Raw genomic sequence first — 27885 nt, 5'->3', positions numbered from 1 at the left:
GTTCTGCATCTCTGGTAACTTGAGATCGACGAGGTTTAGCTGGTAATAAGTCCTTGCCGGTTTCATGTGCAATATTGACAAAAGATGTATAATTTTGCTCGGAATGAGGTAAGTTTTCATAACGTGACATAACTGTATCATCTATCTCAGATGCAAGTTGATAATTTGTTGCAACTGCCCTCCAGAATAATTTCTTTGAGGCTACAGGTTTAGAGGATCTGAGGCTGAGTTTTACTGTCGCTGTCACGATGCGGTGGTCGCTACCCACAGGGTTAGATGTGGAATATGCCTGGCAATCCTTAACACTGTTCCGCCAGCGCTTACGGAAAAGACAGAAATCTATCTGAGAGCGATCACTTAATTATGTGTCCCCAAATTGCCAATACTGAGGGGTATCACAATGTAGCCTACATAAACATCATGCTTTAATAAACCCAGAACAGCATTTAGTCTAGTACTGCTACACAGCCTGACTGGTACATAATTTCTTTTCTAACTGTCTATGCCGTTGTCTAAATCCCACCCATTACATTTAACACCAGGTCCTGGGAACTGTCCCGTGATTCCCTAGTTAACTTGGTAGTCAGATGGGATGTTGGCTGATCTCCAAGCAGATGTAAGGATTCAGCTCAATCTCAGTGTTTAATGCCATGATTTTGCAATATCTATATTTATGGTGTACATCCCCAATACTACAGGACATGCTCACTGACCCCTTCTTCTGTAACCAATTAACATCAAAAGGAAGAAAATTGACAGAAAATAAATGCTTTTTCTTTCATATTGTCAAATTTTAAGTCGGGATTTGCAGCCCTTATTTCTGTGGGTTTTTTTCACAATCATTATGCTGGGCAACTCATGCAAACAGAGCATAATCCTGTTGTGCATGCATGTTTATAAGCAAAACCGGGGAAGGGGGGGGATGGGGGTTGGCGACACATCGGCATCACTATCACAATTTGTATCAGAATATTACCCTATGCAAAATGGGTTACCTAATTGGAGACTAGTTCAAAATACATGTAAAGCAGGGGGCAAACAACATTGTGACCTGTTTGTATATTGCAGAGATAAAAATCAATTATACTAGAAAGACATATTAAACTAAGTCATGATATTACTAAATGTTCAAAAGCTTGCAAAAGAAGTTAGAATCAAATCTAAAACAATGAGATTGAGCTTGATCACTACATGTACGTCACTTGGAGTTTAGTAACATCCTTTGCAGCCTTTTAGGAGTGCCAGCGTATATCTTTTTTGGAGCTCTGATTCACGATTTTAAGCATGGGCCAGGGTCTTTAATGCCATGGCCAGGGGAGAAAGTTTCCACTACCTCCCCCGGCATGAGAGAACTTGCACTAAAGACCCTGCAAGCCAGCGCTTCCCGAAAAATAAACGCTGGCTTTCCAGGTGTCTGCAGAGGAGGCTACAGGTGAGTGTTGTCCACACAAACCTGCTCCTGTCCTTGCTGCTACCCTCCACCTCCAGCAGCTTCTGCAGCTTTTCCTTGGAACTTTGTGCGAAGGACAACTCAGAAGGCAGCTCTTCTGTTTTAGTAGTCAGGTCCACCTGACTCACAGTCTTCATGTTCTACCACAGACAGTGCAGCAGAGACAATGGGAACAACATACCCACAACCAGGCCATGGTTAGTCATTCATTAGTTCAGTTCAATCATTAGATATACATTGGAATAGAGCAAACAGGACCACTCAGTCAAGAACAGCATCAAATACATGTATCAGAAAATAAGTAGAATCAAGACAATAATGATAATGAAATAGGATTGAATACAAGTATTGAGCAGAAATAAGAGAAAAAAAGATGTGGGCAAAATGAATATGAATGCAAATTTAAAGGTTCAGGAATGGGTAATTTTGAAATATCATTCAAAGTACCAATCATATAGCCATGTGTAGAATATTTTGTTTGAGGTGTAGAGGAAGAAAGTAAAGATGGTGGAGAGAATTCATGACATGACAAATTTTTAATGTTAAATTTCATGTACGTTACCACCGGAGATGGTGAGGTTGTCCACATCAATACAGCAACATTAGAGTTGTCCACATGTCGTCAAACAGGTTGGGGTTGCCATGTTGAGAGTGGGTTGCAGATACCCATCACCAATAACAGGCAAGTTGGGTTTGCACACATCAATCACCAGGTTGTCCAAGTCAGTATCAATTTAATGTTGAGGTTGTCCATTATCCAGGTTGCCAGTCAATGTAATGCCATTTCAAAGGAAAATGCCGTAGGCAGTGGTGTCCGGGGGTCATGAAAAAAAGAGGCACATTTAGATTAGTTAGTGGCTCTGAACAAGAAGATATAGTTAAGAATGGAGCGTAAGAAAAGGATAAACCTGCTCTACAATCTGTCAGCCTGTGTTACACAAGCTCTCAGAGAGTTTGCGTCTAACACCTCTGACTCAAGTGTACCATTCCCCTCAAACTCTGTCTTCAAGTTGATCTCTCAGACGTCCAACATACTTTTGTTTTGACCCAAAGTTAACCAACAAACTGGAATGGGTGTGGCCTGTACCAAGCTGTGCTCTACTCCAACAAGAGGACCTGTTGAGTCTGGAGAACAGCCTGTTTTTTTCTCACCTCTAGTTTTGTCTTGACTTGCTCCAAAGCATGACTGGCTTCCTGTAAGTGTGGGTTGATGACTAGCGCCCTCTGATACGCCGTCATGGCTTCCTCATCCTCCCCCTCTTCCTGCAACCTGTAAACAAGACAATCTGTGATACAGGACTTCACCCCCTTACCCATGCTGCTTTTCAATCCCACAAGTCCCACAATGCTGCATGGTGTATGTTGTGAAACGCAGAAACACACATTAAGTCAAAAAGACACTCCCTTAAACACTCCCTTGGGGTAAAATAATGATATCACAGTGATGGGATGCATCATTTTCTAACATCAATACGACAAACTTAAGATTTTGTATACAAGAGCATAATGTGTAAGGGACAATTTCCCTTCTCTCCTTATAAAGGTATCCTGTGAGAGTGATTTAAACCACCAACGACATCAGTAATGAGGATGCCCTAACTTCAGACATGTACTAACTAATCAGATGTGCCTTAACTGCAGACAGACTTTTGGACTTGAATTGCACATAACAAACAAAGAGTTACATCCATGTGCAAGCACGTCTAACCCCCAGATGATGGGGAACAAAAGACGTTAAATTGGATAGAGAGAGAGAGAGAGTTACAAAACACTAAGAATGAGTGCTTGTTTAGTAGAAAACCAACCTTAGAAAAAACAACATCAACACTCCTGCTGTCTGCATTTCAGCAGGGCGCCATAAATGCTAAACATACTATAGTTTTGTGCACACGCCAATTTGGCCAGTCTTCTCTCGTTCACAGCTGGATCTGACAAATTTTTAGGGATCAGCATTAAACAGTATGTTTACTTTTGTGAAGGTTTACATATTAACTGTGAGTAAACTATTAATTCTAATGCTTCTATTTTACAAGATTGTGTAGAGTTACTTACTCACTGTTTCCCCCTGGCCAGTAGAGTCTACTTCTGTGAATTCACAGGTTAAGGTTTCCATAACAGCATAACCTTATGGTTTACATATTAACTATTCAATGCTTCTATTTTACTTGATTGTGAAGACTCTGAGTTACTTACTGTTTCCCTCTGGTCAGTAGAGTCTACTTCTGTGAAGGTTTAAATAACTATTTAATGCTTCTATAATTCTACATTGTGAAGAGTTACTTACTGTTTCCCTCTGGCCAGTAGAGTCTCACACATGTACTTCCTGGCATTGTTGTGGCCGGGATTCAACTTCAAGGCCTGAGCAAAATCCTCCATGGCTCGCAGTAAGCTGTTCTTGTTCGCATACCTGATAGAAAAAAAATCATTATCCTGATCTGTGATATTCATAATCATAAAAATGTTGATAAGGAAAAAGTTGATTCAACATACTTGCTGAATGTAGATTATCAAGTACTCACACTAGCTTGTGAATGTTGAATACTCTTCTTTTTTGTGACCCATATTTTGTAGCAGAATGAGGCAAAAACTAAAATAAAGGTTTACATTCTTTCATTTGTTTGTCTGTTTGTTCAATTCATTCATTTACTTGAAGCACCACCTGCAAGTGCAGCTTAGTGCAGGTACAATCAGAGTTGTGCCTTTTAGTTAGTATTTCTGTTTACCTAAACCTAACTCACACTGGACCTAGATAAAATCAACCAACAACTCTATAATGGTGTTGTACAAAATGTACACGGCCAGTAGCAGATGTTGTGTACCAGTTGCATTCATAGTATATTACATGTACATGTAGGCTTATTTAAAACAGTAGATTACAAGATTAAGAATAGTACTAAGGCACCTCTTGAAAACATTGTTTTTGATAGACTAGACTGATCAGGTGCAGTTGTAAGACTTAGTATAGCAAAAAGGATTTCGAATCCTTGCCTGTACAATGTAAATTACATGTGAATGTTTCCAGCAGATATTTACACACAGACTGTCATGTTCATGCATAGGTAATACAAATTCACAGCTAGAACAACAAAGTAAATGTAGATTTCATTCTGGTTTCATTTAAGTGTCAGCAATACTACATTTGTGTTATTTTTTACCTTGGCTTCTTTACCATAAATCTCAAATAAAATAATATGTTCATTTAGCGGTGATACACATGTACGTTAACATGGTACATACAGAAAATTTAGGAGGCAAAGAAATGAATAACAGATATGGTCAACAATATTGTTTACTCACAATGCACCACGCACAACCAGGGCTTCCACATTCTCAGGGTCAAAGGTCAGGGCCTTCTCCAGACACTGCATGGCGTCTACATGTCTCCCTGCCTTGAAATGTTGTACCCCAGTTCCAACACTGGAAAACAAGCACAAGAGCTTCAAACCAGTTACCTTGTCTTTTGCCTGATTAAAGCAGGTCACTTGTACCTATTTCAGATCCTTGAAATTGATGATAAAATTCCTATAACAGTATTTCATAATTGCCTACGAACATTTCATTTCAAAAGAAGGACCAAAAAAAAAATTGTCTTCATTTTTGGTAAAAATGCAGTCACTGAAAACCCCCTTTCCTCTCCTACATGTATTGCAAACTGAAGTACCTGCAGAAATAAAGTTTACAATAATTACTGTATCATTCCTGCTGAAAAGTTCCCCTGACCAAAGCAGAATTCAGACCAATGGCTGCAAACAGATATCTGAACCCTTAGAGTCAATGGTCTACGGTTGGTCTGAAAGTACAATTATTATGATTGTAGACTGTATGTAAATTCATTTCAGTCTGCAGCACCTAAAATTTTGGAACATAAAAAAACCAAGTCTACATATGTCACGGTATATCTTTGAGAACAATAATCTCACAGGACTGTGCAAAATTGCACTATCTAGGAAATTGTGCGGAATTTTTCTCCTGATCATACATGACATTAGAAATCACAGTGTTGCGGCCACTGAATTAAAAACCTATGTACATGTAGTACAATGATTACAATCCATCAAAGAGGGAGTTGCAGTGATTTTTGGTGGCTCCTCAGTGGAAAGGGAGTGTTACACCTGTGGAGGTACTCACCAAGCCAGCGCCCATTTAGATGACTGGTGCTGCCGTAAGGACTCAGCAAAGTCTTCCTGGGGAAATGGGCATCTGAAGGGTTTCAAAAGACAGAAATGAAAACATTGCTAACTTACTGAACTGAGACTTTATATTGTAAATATACAGGGGGAATGCTCAAGTATGGTTAACATTCTTTCAGTTATAGACTACAGTACTCTGTTGCAGCCAAGTTTAGCAACAATGTAGGTGTTAACCTAAAATGTTTACGTTATGGTCATACTGCAGCATTTTCAGCAACATAACAAGTGCATGGCTTTTGATTATACAACCTGTTATTATTGTCAAACACTTTGAAATTCTCATTAGCCTTTTAGTTTTAGTCCTCCAGGCATATTTTTCACTGGAGGGGCAACATGCTCCCACGGAAAAATTTCGAAATCTTGACCCCCTTAAACGCAAAGTACTGCGTTTTGAGGAACACATTTTAGGGCAGTCCTGTGGCATGCTCCCCAGAGAGAATATTGAAATCTTGACCTGCTGAAATGCTACAATGAATTTCCTACCGCCACTGTATGCTCTTTACAGTATACAGATGTTCGTTTAAGCCATTGTACAAAGAAAAAAGACTGACGGAGTGTGTAAAATACATACCTATGTAGTCCCCTCATGAGTGAGGGTGGGTGTTTGTCTGCTATGTCCAACACCTCTCCCAGGTAGGCCACATTACTGGGGTTACTGAAGCCCCACACTCGCTGTAACAGCTGGTCATAGCTGGCCTGGCTGGTCTGCAGGTCCTGACTCCTCCTAACAACACAAACATGTACCTTCAGTACACCCATTCATCTTTATCTATTCATCTATCAAATTGAGATTTACCACATTTGTGGAAGGATTGACATAACAGGTGACTATCACATTTTCAAGATGTCAACCTGGAGACCAGACTGTAACAGTGTAAGGTTTGAACTACTCACACCAGTAAGAACACCTACTATTTTTGTTATGTTATTTGGTGGGTTCTTTAACATGCTTGGGGTGACTGGCTTTCCTCAAACATGGCAGCTCAAACAAAGAAACAAATAAACCTGATCCAGCTTCATGTCCCATTTGGGAGGACGTCCATAACCGAGGTGAGACTGGTCCTAAATATTTACAGCTGCGTCGAGTGATGAAACAGGTGCTAAGATGTGTCTTTCCCATTTAGAGCACAACACTGGGGCCTGCCAGGGATTCCAACCCTTTAGATGCTAGGACCACCTTGCCACCCAAAATTTTCTCTAGGGAATTTGGAGGACAAATTCATCAAGAGGACAACATGTAGACAGAGGGCTGGGATAAAACTGCATCCGACAAGACTCACTGACAGAAACTGGGTGTGCCAATGTACGAACTTTAGCTTCAGATGCTTGTTTGTCTTTTGTTTTATTCAGATCTCCATTAGTGTACAATCTAACAATTTATACACTAATCTTCCTGGAGTCCGCCTAATTATATACAATATTATCAAAACAGCTTAGCTTCAGACGCAGTTTTCATGTTTAAATTTTCTGAACTAGAGAACCTATTTTAACCTCCTTGAGAGAACCAACACAATAAATAATTGTGGCTTTACAGAACAGCCAATCATGTGTAGGGAAACTCCAGCACACACCCAAGGGACAGTACTCAGGGCTCCAAATTTATTTCTGGAAATAGGTGCACTGGTGCACCCAACCAAGGGAATTAGGTGCACTGAAAGAAATTTGGGCGCACCACATAAAATAAAGTTGAATGTCAGCAAAACATAATAATTATTACAATTTATTTATAATTGTAATCAAGAACTTCACAATCTGTAATCAAATTTCAAACAAGTAATACATCAAATAAAGGGCAACAAAGGGTTCTATTGCTTTTTCTGATACTGTTTACTCTCATCTCCCAAATAAACATACCCCTGGAATAAACATCCCCCCCCCCCGGACAAATCTTCAAAATCTAATAAACATACCCCCGGAATAAACATACCCCCAGAAAATTACCAAATTGACAGGAAAACTGTCCGGGGGAAAGAAGATGATGAGCATATAAATATTGAACAGAATAACAGTTACTGTACATGTCTTGTTCAAATTATAAAAATCTCCCTTCCCACTTCGAAAGATTATAGTAATGCTGAAAGAAAAATTGTTGAAAAATTGGGCATAGGTTCCCCGCTATGACCCCTAACCAGGGGACAACAGGGCTTTCAAATTCAACAAGTGAAAATGTACATGCATTTTCTACTTGGAACTTGAAGCAAGTGAATTGAAGTGATCAAGAAAAATTGTGGTACATGCATGACATAACAATCAAAGAGGAGCTGCTTGGGGAGGGAAGACACCAAGGCTGTGCATGATGGTTGTAGAGAATGACAAACAGCTGTTAAGAAGAGTACTCTCATCTCCCAAATAAACATACCCCCAGAATAAACATACCCCCTGGACAAATCTTCAAAATCTAATAAACGTACCCCCCGGAATAAACATACCCCCCGGAAATTTACCAAATTTACAGATAAACTGTGTCCATGCTACTTCTGTCCGAGGGAAAAATGATAAGCAGGTAGCTGTAGGTCCTCTTTATTCATTTATGCCTGTCTGAGGACCATACCTGTAAAGTTTATAAATATTGAACAGAATAACTGAACACATCTTGCTCAAATTGTAATCTTCCTTGCCAATTCAAAAAAAATATAGTAGTCATGTTGAAAAATTGGGTCAACATTTAGACCATGAACAGAAAATTACAATATCCTGAAGATATGGTCATCACAGGTAAAGTTATTAACTTATTTGTAAAAGCCATAGAGAAAAGGAAGAATCATGACAATGATGTAACTTTTTTCTTTCCCAACTTGCCATTTATCTTCTATGCATAGAAACATAGATTTGTAAACATAACATGCCACGAACTATTGTGTTGTGTCAAGGACATAATCATATAATATCAAGGACAATATCATATAACAGTTAATGTTCTGGTTTTTGTTGTTGCAATCCAAATTATTTAAAATTCAGAAATTACTCTTGTATGTAGAAAAAAACATTCATTTTGAGAAACTAGATTGTCAACAAATTTGTGAGAAACCTCAGGCTTACGATGTTGCCACATTTTAACCAAAGGGTTCTCAGGTTACACTTGAAAGAGTGAGCCAGACAGTAGCTGGCGCCAAGACAAAAAGGGGCGGGGCTAACAAAGCTACATCGATGTTCTTAGAAAACTGAAACATTCTTTCTGTAGAGGGGTGATCTTTTTAAAGCATTTTTAAGTGATAATAACGGTGACTAGATTGCAATTCAATTTTATGTATAGACTTTAATATGGAAAGGTTCTTTGTAAAAATGCAAAACAAATTTCTGACTAAGGCAAAGAAGTTTTATTTGTAGATCAAAAAGAGTTGTTTCCCCTTCCTCGATGTGGGCTCTTCCATGACAAAACTTTCCCACCAGAGTCACGTCCTGCGTTATTGTCACAGTGGCGATTTTCCAAGCACTAAGTTTTCCAGTTTGTGGTAGGATTGAAATGTTTTGATATATTTTGAAAGACATTATACAATTTTTCATGCTAAGATACAGATTTTTCGTGGTGTTGTTTTTATATTTTCATTTTGGGAAAGACTGAATCTCATGTGAGTAGAGAAATTTACATGCGTTAAATGTTACTGTGCGCCGCTGGCATGTTTTTTTTCTGATCAGCGTGCTTTGGTTTACAATGTAAACAGAGACTGTCAAAGTTGCGTCAAAGTTGTTTATGAAACAAGAATTGCATTTCAAAACGTCAGTGTGGCGTCTTATTTTCTCCCAATAACAACGTTGACTTTGTAGTGTCCATAGAGATCGACCGATACGTTACGAGTTCCGCCAGGATTTCACAAAGGCCGGTTCAAAGCGGCTTCTGTAGCGGCCGGGAAATCAACGCCGCTTGGCCGAAAAATAGCGAATTATGAGCAAAAATGCCGGGGAAATATGGGCAGGAAACCCCAAACTTTAAATTTTAAGGGGGTCCCAGGTTAGCAAAACTCTGATTTTCAAGAAAACAATAAACGTACTGTCCAAAATAAGAACGTACTGGGTGGATTTTGAGGCTGAAAAAAATAAACGTACCTGTACGTTTATTTGGGAGATGAGAGTAGCTTGAGCTGGAGGTTTTTTGTTTGTGTTGCATACCCAGTACACCTCATGGCGTAACACACCAGGCTTGTACCAAACAATACACGCTGCATATCTGAACAGATTTATTTCATCTTAGGCCAGGCCAATTTATTTTGTTGCTTCTCGGAATAGCCTGTCCTGTTTTTCCCATTTTGAACAACAACAAAAATTGGGTCACTATTCTCATTCACAAATTTTAACTCCCAATTTTACTATCTGTTCAGTTGTAAAACTCAATAGCCACCAAAATAGATTTTTTTTATTCAAGAAAATACACAGATACAGATAAGTACAAATATACATGACAAACAATAAACTACATAAAAAGTAAGGACAGCTAGTCCAGTCTGAAAAACAAAAAAGCGTGCCACCAAAATAGATTATAAAGGCCTGCACATACCTAAAAAGTGTGGTGACATTGATCATATTAAGTTATTATTTTTCATTTATCAAAACTATTTCTCAATATCAATCCATATATTACATGGCAAAAGGTAATATTGTTACTGAAATTATAGTACTAGATCAAAGAAAGGGGAGCATGCATAAAATGAGCCACACATAGCTGAAACTTGAATAATCCTCTTATTATTCTTTCTGTTATTTAAACCCTTATCTTCACTCCAGACTATTTGAAAAATTTTTTTTTTTTTTTGTCCTGTCGCTCCAATTCCTTTCAGAAAAAATCCGAGAAGCAACAAATAAAACTGGTGTGGCCTTATTGCTTTAAAGAAGAAGCAAACTATCTGATAACTTGCAATTGCATTTTTATTATAATCATGTCGATTTATGATGCACTGTTTGCCTCTCAACAGAACGTTTTGCACAAGCTGTTGTGCCAAGTTCTGCACTGCCTGCCATGTCTCGTATGGAAATTAACTTGATTACCTGGATTTGAAACATTTGATGTTTGATAATAATATTATCAGAAAGCTGACCATATATTTTACAATGTCTGTGTTCATTGAATAATACATAATATTATGTTTTGTGTACCATGGTTGAGTTTTAATCAGCAACTGTGACAATTGCATTTTAGTGCCATTAGTGACATAAACACCTTAAGCGAACATGCTTAATAACTAAAAAGCAAGGTTCTTTTATTCACAACCAAGCATTTTACAAGAGCCAACGTTTCGACAGCTGTCAGCCATCATCATCAGGGCAATACTCACAATGAAGATGGCTGACAGCTGTCGAAAAGTTGGCTCTTGTAAAATGCTTGGTTGTGAATAAAAGAACCTCGCTATTCAGTCATTCACCAACCTGATGAAATTATTCAGGGATGCTTAATAACATTACACACAAAAGGAAATCGCTTACCTGAAGTGAACAGGTAGATCATCACTGGTTATAATTCCCTTACAGCAATGGAGCAAACAAAAGTGTAAATGTTACCATGGAAAAAAAAACATGTCCACAAGTTGCAGTTACAGATATATTTTTCTGCCCATTATATATTATTAATCTTGTCTTGTATAGCAAAAGGAAACTTTTAACATTCCACTAGCTATAGGGCGGCGACCTTGCTCCAATGATGCTGCAACTGAAAACTTGACAGAGATTTCAACAAATTTCCTAGATGAAAAACAATTCTACTCTTTTTGAATTTTTGTGTCTCTTCAGTTAAATTTTTACATTTCGCATGATATTTCAAATGGTGAAGTTAACAGGACTACACAAAGCCAATATAAATTGGTATTGGACCATTATAAAACTGGCAGACTTATCAGTCTGAATTTTGTTGGTATTTACGTAGTACATGTAAAATTTACATATAGCAATCAAATAGTCGCAGCGAGGTAGTAGTGCGATCATTGTGACATAAAATGAGGGATTGGGATAACCTGATTCCTATATCCCAACATAATGCTTAATACTATTACAATGTATTACCAAATCATATAATACCCACATGCCTGATAACAAAAGTGCACTCATTAGAAATGGACACACTGGGTTGACATAACTTACCAAATAGACGTCGGCCAGTAGCTGTGGTAAGTGGTTGGGTTTGAGAGAGACAACAATCCTGTCATCTACTGCAGACACTGTCTTCACAACAGCTGCAAGAACAGAACAAGGACTGGTGTTTAATTCCATCTGCACCAGCAATAACAACACTTCTCTCAAACCACATTCCGTCTATAAAATATGTCCACTGGAGTGCAGGTACTTCTTACTTATTCTTAGCTGTACTAGTAACGACTGTCTGTAATGTTAATACTACCTGTACCAGTAATGTCTCTCTGTAGTGTTTACTACCTGCACCAGTAATGTCTGACTGTAGTGTTTACTACCTCTACCAGTAATGTCTGTCTGTAGTGTTTACTACCTGTACCAGTAATGTCTGTCTGTAGTGTTTACTACCTGCACCAGTAATGTCTGTCTGTAATGTTTACTACATGTACCAGTAATGTCTGTCTGTAGTGTTTACTACCTGTACCAGTAATGTCTGTCTGTAGTGTTTACTACCTGCACCAGTAATGTCTGACTGTAGTGTTTACTACCTCTACCAGTAATGTCTGTCTGTAGTGTTTACTACCTGTACCAGTAATGTCTGTCTGTAGTGTTTACTACCTGTACCAGAAATGTCTGTCTGTAGTGTTTACTACCTGTACCAGTCATGTCTGTCTGTAGTGTTTACTACCTGTACCAGTAATGTCTGTCTGTAGTGTTTACTACCTGCATCAGTAATGTCTGTCTGTAGTGTTTACTACCTGTACCAGTAATGTCTGTCTGTAGTGTTTACTACCTGTACCAGTAATGTCTGTCTGTAGTGTTTACTACCTGTACCAGTAATGTCTGTCTGTAGTGTTTACTACCTGTACCAGTAATGTCTGTCTGTAGTGTTTACTACCTCTACCAGTAATGTCTGTCTGTAATGTTTACTTCCTGCACCAGTAATGTCTGTCTGTAATGTTTACTACATGTACCAGTAATGTCTGTCTGTAGTGTTTACTACCTGTACCAGTAATGTCTGTCTGTAGTGTTTACTACCTGTACCAGTAATGTCTGTCTGTAATGTTTACTACCTGTACCAGTAATGTCTGTCTGTAATGTTTACTACCTGTACCAGTAATGTCTATCTGTAGTGTTTACTACCTGTACCAGAAATGTCTGTCTGTAGTGTTTACTACCTGTACCAGTAATGTCTGTCTGTAGTGTTTACTACCTGTACCAGTAATGTCTCACTGTAGTGTTTACTACCTGTACCAGTAATGTCTGTCTGTAGTGTTTACTACCTGTACCAGTAATGTCTGTCTGTAGTGTTTACTACCTGTACCAGTAATGTCTCACTGTAGTGTTTACTACCTGTACCAGTAATGTCTGTCTGTAGTGTTTACAACCTGTACCAGTAATGTCTCACTGTAGTGTTTACTACCTGTACCAGTAATGTCTGTCTGTAATGTTTACTACCTGTACCAGTAATGTCTGTCTGTAGTGTTTACTACCTGCACCAGTAATGTCTGTCTGTAGTGTTTACTACCTGTACCAGTAATGTCTGTCTGTAATGTTTACTACCTGCACCAGTAATGTCTGTCTGTAATGTTTACTACCTGTACCAGTAATGTCTGTCTGTAGTGTTTACTTCCTGTACCAGTAATGTCTGTCTGTAGTGTTTACTACCTGTACCAGTAATGTCTCACTGTAGTGTTTACTACCTGTACCAGTAATGTCTATCTGTAGTGTTTACTACCTGTACCAGTAATGTCTGTCTGTAGTGTTTACTACCTGTACCAGTAATGTCTGTCTGTAGTGTTTACTACCTGTACCAGTAATGTCTGTCTGTAGTGTTTACTACCTTTACCAGTAATGGCTGTCTGTAGTGTTTACTACCTGTACCAGTAATGTCTGTCTGTAGTGTCTACTACCTGCACCAGTAATGTCTGACTGTAGTGTTTACTACCTGCACCAGTACATGTGTAATGTCTGACTGTAGTGTTTATTACCTGTACCAGTAATGTCTGTCTGTAGTGTTTACTACCTGCACCAGTAATGTCTGACTGTAGTGTTTACTACCTGCACCAGTAATGTCTGTCTGTAGTGTTTACTACCTGCACCAGTTATGTCTGTCTGTAGTGTTTACTACCTGTACCAGTAATGTCTGTCTGTAGTGTTTACTACCTGTACCAGTAATGTCTGTCTGTAGTGTTTACTACCTGTACCAGTAATGTCTGTCTGTAGTGTCTACTACCTGCACCAGTAATGTCTGACTGTAGTGTTTACTACCTGCACCAGTAATGTCTGATTGTAGTGTTTACTACCTGCACCAGTAATGTCTGTCTGTAGTGTTTACTACCTGCACCAGTAATGTCTGTCTGTAGTGTTTACTACCTGTACCAGTAATGTCTGTCTGTAGTGTTTACTACCTGCACCAGTAATGTCTGACTGTAGTGTTTACTACCTGCACCAGTAATGGCTGTCTGTAGTGTTTACTACCTGTACCAGTAATGCCTGTCTGTAGTGTTTACTTCCTGCACCAGTAATGTCTGTCTGTAGTGTTTACTACCTGCACCAGTAATGTCTGACTGTAGTGTTTACTACCTGCACCAGTAATGTCTGACTGTAGTGTTTACTACCTGCACCAGTAATGGCTGTCTGTAGTGTTTACTACCTGTACCAGTAATGCCTGTCTGTAGTGTTTACTACCAGTACCAGTAATGTCTGTCTGTAGTGTTTACTACCTGTACCAGTAATGTCTGTCTGTAGTGTTTACTACCTGCACCAGTAATGTCTGACTGTAGTGTTTACTACCTGCACCAGTTATGTCTGTCTGTAGTGTTTACTACCTGTACCAGTAATGTCTGTCTGTAGTGTTTACTACCTGTACCAGTAATGTCTGTCTGTAATGTTTACTACCTGTACCAGTAATGTCTGTCTGTAGTGTTTACTACCTGTACCAGAAATGTCTGTCTGTAGTGTTTACTACCTGTACCAGTAATGTCTGTCTGTAGTGTTTACTACCTGCATCAGTAATGTCTGACTGTAGTGTTTACTACCTGTACCAGTAATGTCTGTCTGTAGTGTTTACTACCTGCATCAGTAATGTCTGACTGTAATGTTTACTACCTGTACCAGTAATGTCTGTCTGTAGTGTTTACTACCTGTACCAGTAATGTCTGTCTGTAGTGTTTACTACCTGCACCAGTAATGTCTGACTGAAGTGTTTACTACCTGTACCAGTAATGTCTGTCTGTAGTGTTTACTACCTGCATCAGTAATGTCTGTCTGTAGTGTTTACTACCTGTACCAGTAATGTCTGTCTGTAGTGTTTACTACCTGTACCAGTAATGTCTGTCTGTAGTGTTTACTACCTGTACCAGTAATGTCTGTCTGTAGTGTTTACTACCTGTACCAGTAATGTCTGTCTGTAGTGTTTACTACCTGTACCAGTAATGTCTGACTGTAGTGTTTACTACCTGCACCAGTAATGTCTGATTGTAGTGTTTACTACCTGTACCAGTAATGTCTGTCTGTAGTGTTTACTACCTGCATCAGTAATGTCTGACTGTAGTGTTTACTACCTGCATCAGTAATGTCTGACTGAAGTGTTTACTACCTGTACCAGTAATGTCTGTCTGTAGTGTTTACTACCTGCACCAGTAATGTCTGTCTGTAGTGTTTACTACCTGTACCAGTAATGTCTGTCTGTAGTGTTTACTACCTGCATCAGTAATGTCTGTCTGTAGTGTTTACTACCTGCACCAGTAATGTCTGACTGTAGTGTTTACTACCTGCATCAGTAATGTCTGACTGTAGTGTTTACTACCTGCACCAGTAATGTCTGTCTGTAGTGTTTACTACCTGTACCAGTAATGTCTGTCTGTAGTGTTTACTACCTCTACCAGTAATGTCTGTCTGTAGTGTTTACTACCTGTACCAGTAATGTCTGTCTGTAGTGTTTACTACCTGTACCAGTAATGTCTGTCTGTAGTGTTTACTACCTGTACCAGTAATGTCTGTCTGTAGTGTTTACTACCTGTACCAGTAATGTCTGTCTGTAGTGTTTACTACCTGCACCAGTAATGTCTGTCTGTAGTGTTTACTACCTGCACCAGTAATGTCTGTCTGTAGTGTTTACTACCTGCACCAGTAATGTCTGTCTGTAGTGTTTACTACCTGTACCAGTAATGTCTGTCTGTAGTGTTTACTACCTCTACCAGTAATGTCTGTCTGAAGTGTTTACTACCTGTACCAGTAATGTCTGTCTGTAGTGTTTACTACCTGCACCAGTAATGTCTGTCTGTAGTGTTTACTACCTGTACCAGTAATGGCTGTCTGTAATGTTTACTACCTGTACCAGTAATGTCTGTCTGTAGTGTTTACTACCTGCACCAGTAATGTCTGTCTGTAGTGTTTACTACATGTACCAGTAATGTCTGTCTGTAGTGTTTACTACCTGTACCAGTAATGGCTGTCTGTAATGTTTACTACCTCTACCAGTAATGTCTGTCTGTAGTGTTTACTACCTGCACCAGTAATGTCTGTCTGTAGTATTTACTACCTGCACCAGTAATGTCTGTCTGTAGTGTTTACTACCTGTACCAGTAATGTCTGTCTGTAATGTTTACTACCTGTACCAGTAATGTCTGTCTGTAGTGTTTACTACCTGTACCAGTAATGTCTGTCTGTAGTGTTTACTACCTGTACCAGTAATGTCTGTCTGTAGTGTTTACTACCTGTACCAGTAATGTCTGACTGTAGTGTTTACTACCTGCATCAGTAATGTCTGACTGTAGTGATTACTACCTCTACCAGTAATGTCTGTCTGTAATGTTTACTACCTGTACCAGTAATGTCTGTCTGTAGTGTTTACTACCTGCACCAGTAATGTCTGTCTGTAGTGTTTACTACCTGCACCAGTAATGTCTGTCTGTAGTGTTTACTACCTGTACCAGTTATGTCTGTCTGTAATGTTTACTACCTGTACCAGTAATGTCTGTCTGTAGTGTTTACTACCTGTACCAGTAATGTCTGTCTGTAGTGTTTACTACCTGTACCAGTAATGTCTGTCTGTAGTGTTTACTACCTGTACCAGTAATGTCTGACTGTAGTGTTTACTACCTGCATCAGTAATGTCTGACTGTAGTGATTACTACCTCTACCAGTAATGTCTGTCTGTAATGTTTACTACCTGCACCAGTAATGTCTGACTGTAGTGTTTACTACCTGTACCAGTAATGTCTGTCTGTAATGTTTACTACCTGTACCAGTAATGTCTGTCTGTTTTGTTTACTACCTGTACCAGTAATGTTTGTCTGTAGTGTTTACTACCTGTACCAGTAATGTCTGTCTGTAGTGTTTACTACCTGTACCAGTAATGTCTGTCTGTAGTGTTTACTACCTGCATCAGTAATGTCTGACTGTAATGTTTACTACCTGCACCAGTAATGTCTGTCTGTAATGTTTACTACCTGCATCAGTAATGTCTGACTGTAGTGTTTACTAACCTCTACCAGTAATGTCTGTCTGTAGTGTTTACTACCTGCACCAGTAATGTCTGTCTGTAGTGTTTACTACCTGTACCAGTAATGTCTGTCTGTAGTGTTTACTACCTGCATCAGTAATGTCTGTCTGTAGTGTTTACTACCTACACCAGTAATGTCTGACTGTAGTGTTTACTACCTGCACCAGTAATGTCTGACTGTAGTGTTTACTACCTGCACCAGTAATGTCTGTCTGTAGTGTTTACTACCTGTACCAGTAATGTCTGTCTGTAGTGTTTACTACCTCTACCAGTAATGTCTGTCTGTAGTGTTTACTACCTGTACCAGTAATGTCTGTCTGTAGTGTTTACTACCTGTACCAGTAATGTCTGTCTGTAGTGTTTACTACCTGTACCAGTAATGTCTGTCTGTAGTGTTTACTACCTGTACCAGTAATGTCTGTCTGTAGTGTTTACTACCTGCACCAGTAATGTCTGTCTGTAGTGTTTACTACCTGCACCAGTAATGTCTGTCTGTAGTGTTTACTACCTGCACCAGTAATGTCTGTCTGTAGTGTTTACTACCTGTACCAGTAATGTCTGTCTGTAGTATTTACTACCTCTACCAGTAATGTCTGTCTGAAGTGTTTACTACCTGTACCAGTAATGTCTGTCTGTAGTGTTTACTACCTGCACCAGTAATGTCTGTCTGTAGTGTTTACTACCTGTACCAGTAATGGCTGTCTGTAATGTTTACTACCTGTACCAGTAATGTCTGTCTGTAGTGTTTACTACCTGCACCAGTAATGTCTGTCTGTAGTGTTTACTACATGTACCAGTAATGTCTGTCTGTAGTGTTTACTACCTGTACCAGTAATGGCTGTCTGTAATGTTTACTACCTCTACCAGTAATGTCTGTCTGTAGTGTTTACTACCTGCACCAGTAATGTCTGTCTGTAGTGTTTACTACCTGCACCAATAATGTCTGTCTGTAGTGTTTACTACCTGTACCAGTAATGTCTGTCTGTAATGTTTACTACCTGTACCAGTAATGTCTGTCTGTAGTGTTTACTACCTGTACCAGTAATGTCTGTCTGTAGTGTTTACTACCTGTACCAGTAATGTCTGTCTGTAGTGTTTACTACCTGTACCAGTAATGTCTGACTGTAGTGTTTACTACCTGCATCAGTAATGTCTGACTGTAGTGATTACTACCTCTACCAGTAATGTCTGTCTGTAATGTTTACTACCTGTACCAGTAATGTCTGTCTGTAGTGTTTACTACCTGCACCAGTAATGTCTGTCTGTAGTGTTTACTACCTGCACCAGTAATGTCTGTCTGTAGTGTTTACTACCTGTACCAGTTATGTCTGTCTGTAATGTTTACTACCTGTACCAGTAATGTCTGTCTGTAGTGTTTACTACCTGTACCAGTAATGTCTGTCTGTAGTGTTTACTACCTGTACCAGTAATGTCTGTCTGTAGTGTTTACTACCTGTACCAGTAATGTCTGACTGTAGTGTTTACTACCTGCATCAGTAATGTCTGACTGTAGTGATTACTACCTCTACCAGTAATGTCTGTCTGTAATGTTTACTACCTGCACCAGTAATGTCTGACTGTAGTGTTTACTACCTGTACCAGTAATGTCTGTCTGTAATGTTTACTACCTGTACCAGTAATGTCTGTCTGTTTTGTTTACTACCTGTACCAGTAATGTTTGTCTGTAGTGTTTACTACCTGTACCAGTAATGTCTGTCTGTAGTGTTTACTACCTGTACCAGAAATGTCTGTCTGTAGTGTTTACTACCTGCACCAGTAATGTCTGTCTGTAGTGTTTACTACATGTACCAGTAATGTCTGTCTGTAGTGTTTACTACCTGTACCAGTAATGTCTGTCTGTAGTGTTTACTACCTCTACCAGTAATGTCTGTCTGTAGTGTTTACTACAAGTACCAGTAATGTCTGTCTGTAATGTTTACTACCTGCATCAGTAATGTCTGACTGTAGTGTTTACTACCTCTACCAGTAATGTCTGACTGTAGTGTTTACTACCTGCATCAGTAATGTCTGTCTGTAGTGTTTACTACCTGCACCAGTAATGTCTGTCTGTAGTGTTTACTACCTGTACCAGTAATGTCTGACTGTAGTGTTTACTACCTGCATCAGTAATGTCTGTCTGTAGTGTTTACTACCTGCACCAGTAATGTCTGACTGAAGTGTTTTCTACCTGTACCAGTAATGTCTGTCTGTAGTGTTTACTACCTGTACCAGTAATGTCTGACTGAAGTGTTTACTACCTGCATCAGTAATGTCTGTCTGTAGTGTTTACTACCTGCACCAGTAATGTCTGACTGAAGTGTTTACTTCCTGCACTAGTAATGTCTGACTGTAATGTTTACTTCCTGCACCAGTAATGTCTGTCTGTAATGTTTACTACCTGCATCAGTAATGTCTGACTGTAGTGTTTACTACCTGTACCAGTAATGTCTGTCTGTAATGTTTACTTACTTGTTCCAGTAATGTCTGTCTGTAGTGTTTACTACCTGTACCAGTAATGTCTGTCTGTAATGTTTACTACCTGCATCAGTAATGTCTGTCTGTAGTGTTTACTACCTGCACCAGTAATGTCTGTCTGTAATGTTTACTACCTGTACCAGTAATGTCTGTCTGTAATGTTTACTACCTGCACCAGTAATGTCTGTCTGTAGTGTTTACTACCTGCACCAGTAATGTCTGTCTGTAGTGTTTACTACCTGTACCAGTTATGTCTGTCTGTAGTGTTTACTACCTGTACCAGTAATGTCTGTCTGTTGTGTTTACTACCTGCACCAGTAATGTCTGTCTGTAGTGTTTACTACCTGCACCAGTAATGTCTGTCTGTAATGTTTACTACCTGCACCAGTAATGTCTGATTGTAGTGTTTACTACCTGCACCAGTAACGTCTGACTGTAGTGTTTACTACCTGTACCAGTAATGTCTGTCTGTAATGTTTACTTACTTGTTCCAGTAATGTCTGTCTGTAGTGTTTACTACCTGTACCAGTAATGTCTGTCTGTAGTGTTTACTACCTGCACCAGTAATGTCTGACTGTAGTGTTTACTACCTGCACCAGGAATGTCTGACTGTAGTGTTTACTACCTGTACCAGTAATGTCTGTCTGTAGTGTTTACTACCTGTACCAGTAATGTCTGTCTGTAGTGTTTACTACCTGTACCAGTAATGTCTGTCTGTAGTGTTTACTACCTGTACCAGTAATGTCTGTCTGTAGTGTTTACTACCTGTACCAGTAATGTCTGTCTGTAGTGTTTACTACCTGTACCAGTAATGTCTGTCTGTAGTGTTTACTACCTGTACCAGTAATGTCTGACTGTAGTGTTTACTACCTGTACCAGTAATGTCTGTCTGTAGTGTTTACTACCTGTACCAGTAATGTCTGTCTGTAGTGTTTACTACCTGTACCAGTAATGTCTGTCTGTAGTGTTTACTACCTGTACCAGTAATGTCTGACTGTAGTGTTTACTACCTGTACCAGTAATGTCTGTCTGTAATGTTTACTACCTGTACCAGTAATGTCTGATTGTAGTGTTTACTACCTGCACCAGTAATGTCTGACTGTAGTGTTTACTACCTGTACCAGTAATGTCTGTCTGTAATGTTTACTACCTGTACCAGTAATGTCTGTCTGTAGTGTTTACTACCTGTACCAGTAATGTCTGTCTGTAATGTTTACTACCTGTACCAGTAATGTCTGTCTGTAGTGTTTACTACCTGCACCAGTAATGTCTGTCTGTAGTGTTTACTACCTGTACCAGTAATGTCTGACTGTAGTGTTTACTACCTGTACCAGTTATGTCTGTCTGTAGTGTTTACTACCTGTACCAGTAATGTCTCACTGTAGTGTTTACTACCTGCATCAGTAATGTCTGTCTGTAGTGTTTACTACCTGTACCAGTAATGTCTGACTGAAGTGTTTACTACCTGTACCAGTAATGTCTGTCTGTAGTGTTTACTACCTGCATCTGATTCAGTAATGTCTGTCTGTAGTGTTTACTACCTGTACCAGTAATGTCTGTCTGTAGTGTTTACTACCTGTACCAGTAATGTCTGTCTGTAGTGTTTACTACCTGCATCAGTAATGTCTGTCTGTAGTGTTTACTACCTGTACCAGTAATGTCTGACTGAAGTGTTTACTACCTGTACCAGTAATGTCTGTCTGTAGTGTTTACTACCTGTACCAGTAATGTCTGACTGAAGTGTTTACTACCTGCATCAGTAATGTCTGTCTGTAGTGTTTACTACCTGTACCAGTAATGTCTGTCTGTAATGTTTACTACATGTTCCAGTAATGTTGTGGCTTACCTTGGATGATATCATTAGTGTGGTAATAATCTATAGGCCTCTGGTGTGCACCATGGGAAGGCAGGTCTGAGGATGGGCAGAGAGCCTGGACAGAACAACGAACAAACTCAGGATGATCACTCTGTTTCAACTTCTTCTGCATGCAGACAAATCAATCTTTACATTTTCAAAACATGTCAAGAATCTGATACATTTGAAGTCATATGCACTGCCCTTTCTCAAGTCAAGGAACAAAACTGGTAAAACCAGTCTAACTCTACTGAGCAGACCACTGATAAACATTGTCTTAGGGTAAATCAGATAGACCCCTTTCCAAACTCCGGGTTGAATGAAAGAATGGTTATGCACATTCAAACAATTTGTTATCCTTTGATGGAGATATACGAGTTATAAATACAGTCTACAATGTCCATTTTTGGTTATCTTCTCCAATAAAACAAATGTATTGACTGTACACAGAGTGGACCTACAGTGATGTCCATGTCCTGGATGTCTCGGGCCCCTCCACTGGTCAGGCACAACAGCTTCACGAAGAAGCCAAAATCCTTCAAACTGACGATCTTCCCAACCACTATGTCTCCGGACTGGACCATCTGTTATAGAAGGGACAGGCATTCCTTTTTAACATACATGTAACAATCCATCAATGGAGCCCTACAAATGTCCCGACTCATTTTGTTCAAGCTATTGATTCTGAGACATTAATTTTGATTTTGTAAAACCCAGTAGAAGGTAAAGTTAAAAGAAGGAAAAGTTAATGGGGGGGGGCTGGAATACTGGTAAAATGGCATCTGACAAAAGGGTTTACCAAGAAACAGATTGTTCCCTGTGACACTCCTTTCGTTGAAAAAAAGTATTTCTACCACTGCATTGTTATCTTGCACTGTCTGTATACTTTTCCTGAATACTGTAACAATATAACATGTGGTAATTTGCCCTTGGATAAGAATTCACTTTTAGTTTTACTTTATTGAAATGGACAAGTTACCAGAAGGCTTGCTGTAAGGTCTACCATCATTGCTTGGGGAGAAAGATTGAGACATCTTGTTCCTACCTTGTAGAACCTCTCTTTGGCAGGGAGTATTGGAACAGCCATGAACTGCTCCAGGGGGGGGAGGACAGCGTAATAGTCTGGACAGAGGATAGAAACATAGTAAAGTCAATGGAAACCTTGATAACATCAAGATACACAATTATATATCAGCTGCTACAGTTTCACTTCCCTCATGGTTAGGGACATAATTTCATAATCAGAAATTGAGATTGAAAGCGAGGCCAGACAAGGCATCCATGCTTTGTCAGAACTGCTGAAATGGTGAGACCCTTCCGTAGTATTTTCTACTGTTTTCACAAGCGATTGTTCATACATAGTTGGACTAAGTCTTATGGTGACATAACCCTTAAGGTTAGGGAAGTTGCAAGGCATCAGACAAGTGTCAAAAGAACCAGACAACAGCTCAGAAGGACCAGACACCAGCTAGGCAAAAACAACAGCGTCATTATTCACGTCTGTTGTATAATGCCGTCTTCAAAGGCGATGAGAAAGTAAAACATGCTGTACAAGCTAAACTAGATCGTGAATCGCAATGGACAAAGAAGATGCAGAAGTGTGGTATCAAAACGTGCCACACTATCCACCAACAGGCCACACATTCAGCAAAAAGCCTTCTGTGCGTAAGCATATCAAATAACAGGTGACAGATATGTGCCATAACGTCTGGATCGTTCCTACTACAGCAAGGGCACATGCTACCACTCCTGGAAGATGAGAGATGTGACTTTACATTGCGCTTGATTATATACAACCTACCAAAAGGGTAATTGTGCCTTGATCGACGCCCTACCTACATTCTGTAACCTGATCACCTGGGGAAAACGTAACAGTGACCGATGCAAACTGTGTGGTAACCGAGAAACACTTCACCACGTCCTGAACCACTGCAGTGTCTCTCTCCAGCAAGGACGATACACCTTCTGACATAATGCCATATTAAAGTACATAACAGCATCCAGGAGGCTATCAATCTCCCACAGACCAACGCTACAGTCTACGCAGACATCCAAGGACACCGTGCCGGTGCACATACTACCTACAACTCAGAAATCGGACTAAGTCACCTATTAGCTACCTCACGGAACAAAGGACAATCCACAAACAGGAACTAACTATGGCCTTTGAACAAAACATTAAAGCAAGCCATGACCAAAAGGTAAACAAATATTCAGTCCTAACGACAGACTTCAGAGCTGCAGGCACCACAGCCACACTTACCTGCTTCGAGGTTTGATCAAGGGGACTCATCACACCCGACAACAAAAGCAGACTTCGGACAATGTTTAAAGCAGTGAAGGCAAAAATCCCCAAGAACCTTTTCAGAAACACTGGCCGCATAGCTATTCTGTCGTCATACGCTATATATGGAATGCACGCCACAAGTTGCACTGGGAAGCAGACACTTTATTTTGCAATCTCTCTTTTAAAAAATATGTATTAATTATTGATTCGTATTCTATCTGTAAATTGATTTGTGTCTCCCGGCATGTTTGGTCATCACACGACCATCGTGACCTGGGCTTTGTGACCTACCTTCTTTCTTATTTCTGAATAAAGAATGATTTTACAGATGGTAGAATCCACCATGCCGATGGTCTGCAATGTGAGATATCACGCACTACACCACAGGATAGCACATAATGTGCAACAGGACTTTGAAGTGTATACTGAATCATTGAATGCTGTACATACTGTACACAAGAAAAATGATGATGATACAAGAAAAAGCATTTTGAAGCCTGAGTATGTAGTATGTTTTAAAAATGATCATTACTGAGCAAATAAAGTAAGTAAAGTGTGACCTTCCTCATCCTTCCCTGCGTGTGTGCGGCGCACGTGTGAGGTCGCTCTGGTCTGGAACCGCACGTCCGCTTTCCTCACGATAAAAGACTCCATCCTCTGCTGAAACAATGACATCGCCCTGTGGTGGGAAACAGTCATACATAGTACAATATATATACAGTACTAGTACAATTGGTATTATTTAAGTACAGCTACATGTACATCATAGTACATGTTATTGTAATTGTTTTTTTGCTAGCATAGTTGAGACCTGTTAGACTTGTACCAAATACATTTAAATTTGTAGACATGTAACACATGACTTCTACTGATAACACTGATCATGCCTGTACAGGATGATTTGAACATAACTTATGTCAACCTGTAAGGCTGACACTAACGTCTACTCATCATACCGCTATATGGTATAAAATAGTGCTCGAGGTTTGTGTACACACATATCTATAACGTTATCTGTATTTGTAAAGCCAGTATAACCGCCTTTTGGCGTACCACACCGGCTTAGCAGGCACACGGCGCGGCAGCAGCTGGCTTTGGTACATGTACATATATAGTTTATCAGATATATATCAGTACCTCTCTGTGTCATTCACCGCTGTCATTTCTGACAATCCAAACTCCTCCTGAATCCTAGCACGGAGACTGCTTCCGTGGAAAGTTGCGGAGACATCCATCATAGTCATGTCCACGAGGTGTCCCAGGGTGGGGGGAGACCCCAGGGTGGGGGAAGATGCCAGGGATCCCTGGGAGAAACGTCGACTGAGGTCCATTACAATGAGATGTGTCCTGAAAACTTACCTGCAACAGGGTGCACGTGAAGAAACAAGTGCATATAAGCAGGGTTCGACATACTCACATGCAATTGGCATTGAACCTCCTTGCTATTTTCAAGATTTGCATGTAAAAAATATAACATATTTTTAATACAATGTTATAGAATTTCTGAGCATGCAGCATAACGTCAAATGTGTAAAAAAATTATTTTGTTTGCAGTGTAAATCTAAAAAGTCTATCACGTTGCCTCTCAACAAGGACATTATGTCCTTGCTCTCAAGGTTTGTAAAGTTGCATAATTTTTTCTCACTATCCCTCCTTCATGATCAGAATCGTGCGGACAGTACAGGACAGTCTGGACTACTGGCACATCTACTATGATCTAGTTTGTAACAAACTGATTCCTTCCTGGCCTATGGTTTTGGCCTATGGTTTGCTATAAATTACGAGGAATGCTTCGACTCTCGAGATGGTGCGGACATAGCAGAACTAGTCGACTGTTGGAGGCATATTTGCAATATCCTTTAAATCCTGATTTTAATGCGAATTTTATTGTCGAACACAAGAGAACACTCTTACATTACAAGTACTTCATCCAGAGTTCGGCCAGTCCGAGGTAACCAGCAGATCCGTAGAGTCAAGTCTTAAGATACCTCAACCGGACCTGGACAACTTATCTTCTCCACAAACTGTCAGTATTGTCTCCGGAATCAGGGGTGACGCCGCCATATTGTGTCTGTGGGAGCATGTTGGCAAATAAGGCACCTACCACAGGTGGTTGGGGGTGTTAATTTTTTATATTACTCTATGCTGCATAACGAAAGGTTACACCACAGCTAAATATTCCTTTGTTCCATATGAAACTATATGAATAAGCTAGTGCAGACAATACTACAGGTTTGACGCATATCAAAACTGTATTTTAAAACGGCCCAAAGTCCGTCGAGGGGTCACCGCCAGTTTGGTGTCACCCATTTCCAAGCTGCAGTACCATGAAGGATGACTAGAGAGCGCTTCAGTTCAGGTTTGTATGGACTCTAGGACGACATCATCTGGGCATCCCAAAATTGATGCGAGCAAGGAGGTTTGATATAGCCTGCTTGAAGTGAGCGTGCGAAAAATAAAAAAAGGTTTGGCAAAAAAAGGGGCCACGAAGGTTGAACAAATATGCAGAGTATGGTAACGTTAAATGCCGAACAATAGATTCTTCATTTCTGTTCTTTTAGCTATTTCACATATTCTCCTTTGATATTGGAATTAATTTTTGGTATTCCACGACATTAATAGTATCATTTTCCCGATACATGCATTTTCTTTCATTTCGCGGCATACATTTGCTCATTTTGCATCTGTTTTTCGAAGTAGGGGTAGACCCAGAGTCACCTAATTAGACAATCCACGTATCTTAAGCGATACAAAATTACAAGATACTAAGGAACTACGAAGGGCCATGGAGGATAAAGTGCTGTGGAGGAAGCAGTACTCGAGAAAGCCGTAGAGATTTTACTATGCAAGTCAGCGATGCGGAAACTGTGGTGGTTGGATTACGATGACTGTTTCAATTCAACTTCGGTGTAATCAATGGGAACATTATCGACGCGTTGTTGTGGTGTTGTCAGACAGACTGGGACGGCAAGATTCACGACGACGGGACGACGTTAGGCATCGGGATGTGGAGGTGTTTTGTGATGTTGTTTTTTTAGGTAGATGATCCACGAGTTCTGTTGAAAATTTGAACAAATATTCTGATGACATTGCATTTTGGCACAAAGGAAATATTTTGATGAACCTTCATAATTAATATGTACAAAAAAAGAGCAAAATTCTTAACTATAAATATAAAAAACTACATAACAAAACATTAAAAGACATAAAAATCAAACAACTACTGATAGAAAAATAACCTTAAACCATAAAGAAAATATCTTCGTTTACTTTTCAATCCCCCAAATACAATATTCAGCACAACATTCTGTACTTAAAACTTCTTAATTTCCTTAGATAAAAAAAGGAAAGTTTTAAAAAAATCAAATGAAAACATGAGTTACAACATATTCTACAAGATAAAAACAATAAAAACATTTCCATTAATCGATCACATCACACAAAACATCTTTTCCTTTTTTTTTGCATTTTCACAAAATTTTATAATTAAGAAAAGTATTGATAAACTAGGGTTTAACGACCCCATACCTTCGCCGACTGATGTTATCCTTATCGGGAAGCAAATTATAATTCTTTTTTTCATTAATCATGCAAATAAGGACCTAATTTGCATGGATCATATCAGTTGATCATCTTCCCTACCCAAATAACACAAGTATGTTCAAAGTAAGACAGTCTTAGAAAAGAAGCCTTTCGTAGTATTTCCTCATAAATTATGTAGATGAGGCCCTCATTTTCATGGTCTATGTCTGATTATGTCCACATCTACTTAATTTTCAAATGCTGCAAGAATGAAATCCCCATCATTTACCATTTTGGAGTTATAGTACAGTGTATTTTACCATTAATCATACACATCAGGTATTACTTTGCATAACTGAATTTTATTGAAATTCCTCTCTTTCTCAGTTACATGTCACATGTTTATGAGTCATATAATGGAATGCATCGGATTTATAAACTTTCCTCGTTGATTCTGCAAATTAGTGACCGTTCCGGATTTGCAGAATTAGTATACGATCTTGTCAATCATCACTCAAGCTGTCTACATGTCAAATATCATGA

General features: G+C 39.4%; 1 protein-coding gene across 1 annotated transcript; it reads right to left on the bottom strand.

The window, feature by feature from the left end:
* Positions 1-1329: 1329 nt before the first annotated feature.
* On the bottom strand, positions 1330-25896 carry LOC136423282 (tetratricopeptide repeat protein 14-like). Its single transcript, XM_066411406.1, has 14 exons — positions 25735-25896; positions 24958-25179; positions 24381-24499; positions 22579-22655; positions 21995-22117; positions 21525-21609; positions 11707-11798; positions 11056-11093; positions 6212-6364; positions 5579-5650; positions 4748-4867; positions 3735-3857; positions 2603-2720; positions 1330-1590 (listed from the first exon to the last, which is right to left on the bottom strand). The coding sequence occupies exons 2-14, from the start codon at positions 25149-25151 to the stop codon at positions 1330-1332; spliced, it is 1575 nt and encodes a 524-aa protein (XP_066267503.1). The 5' UTR covers positions 25152-25179; positions 25735-25896.
* Between the last annotated feature and the right edge of the window lie 1989 nt (positions 25897-27885).

The sequence above is a fragment of the Branchiostoma lanceolatum genome, chromosome 17 (genome assembly GCF_035083965.1).
Source record: "Branchiostoma lanceolatum isolate klBraLanc5 chromosome 17, klBraLanc5.hap2, whole genome shotgun sequence".
In the NCBI taxonomy this organism is placed as follows: domain Eukaryota; kingdom Metazoa; phylum Chordata; class Leptocardii; order Amphioxiformes; family Branchiostomatidae; genus Branchiostoma; species Branchiostoma lanceolatum.
The sequence above is the reverse complement of the archived record's forward strand: the minus strand, read 5'-3'. Positions and strand labels throughout refer to the sequence as shown.

Bases quoted from the DNA above. Each gene is read 5' to 3' on its own strand.
- LOC136423282 (XM_066411406.1), bottom strand. From the start codon at position 25,151: ATGGACCTCAGTCGACGTTTCTCCCAGGGATCCCTGGCATCTTCCCCC. The intron at 24,500-24,957 runs GTACTGATATAT...TTCCCACCACAG, and splicing joins GCGGTGAATGACACAGAGAG to GGCGATGTCATTGTTTCAGC. The intron at 3,858-4,747 runs GTGAGTAAACAA...TTTTTCTATCAG, and splicing joins CTGGTTGTGCGTGGTGCATT to GTATGCGAACAAGAACAGCT.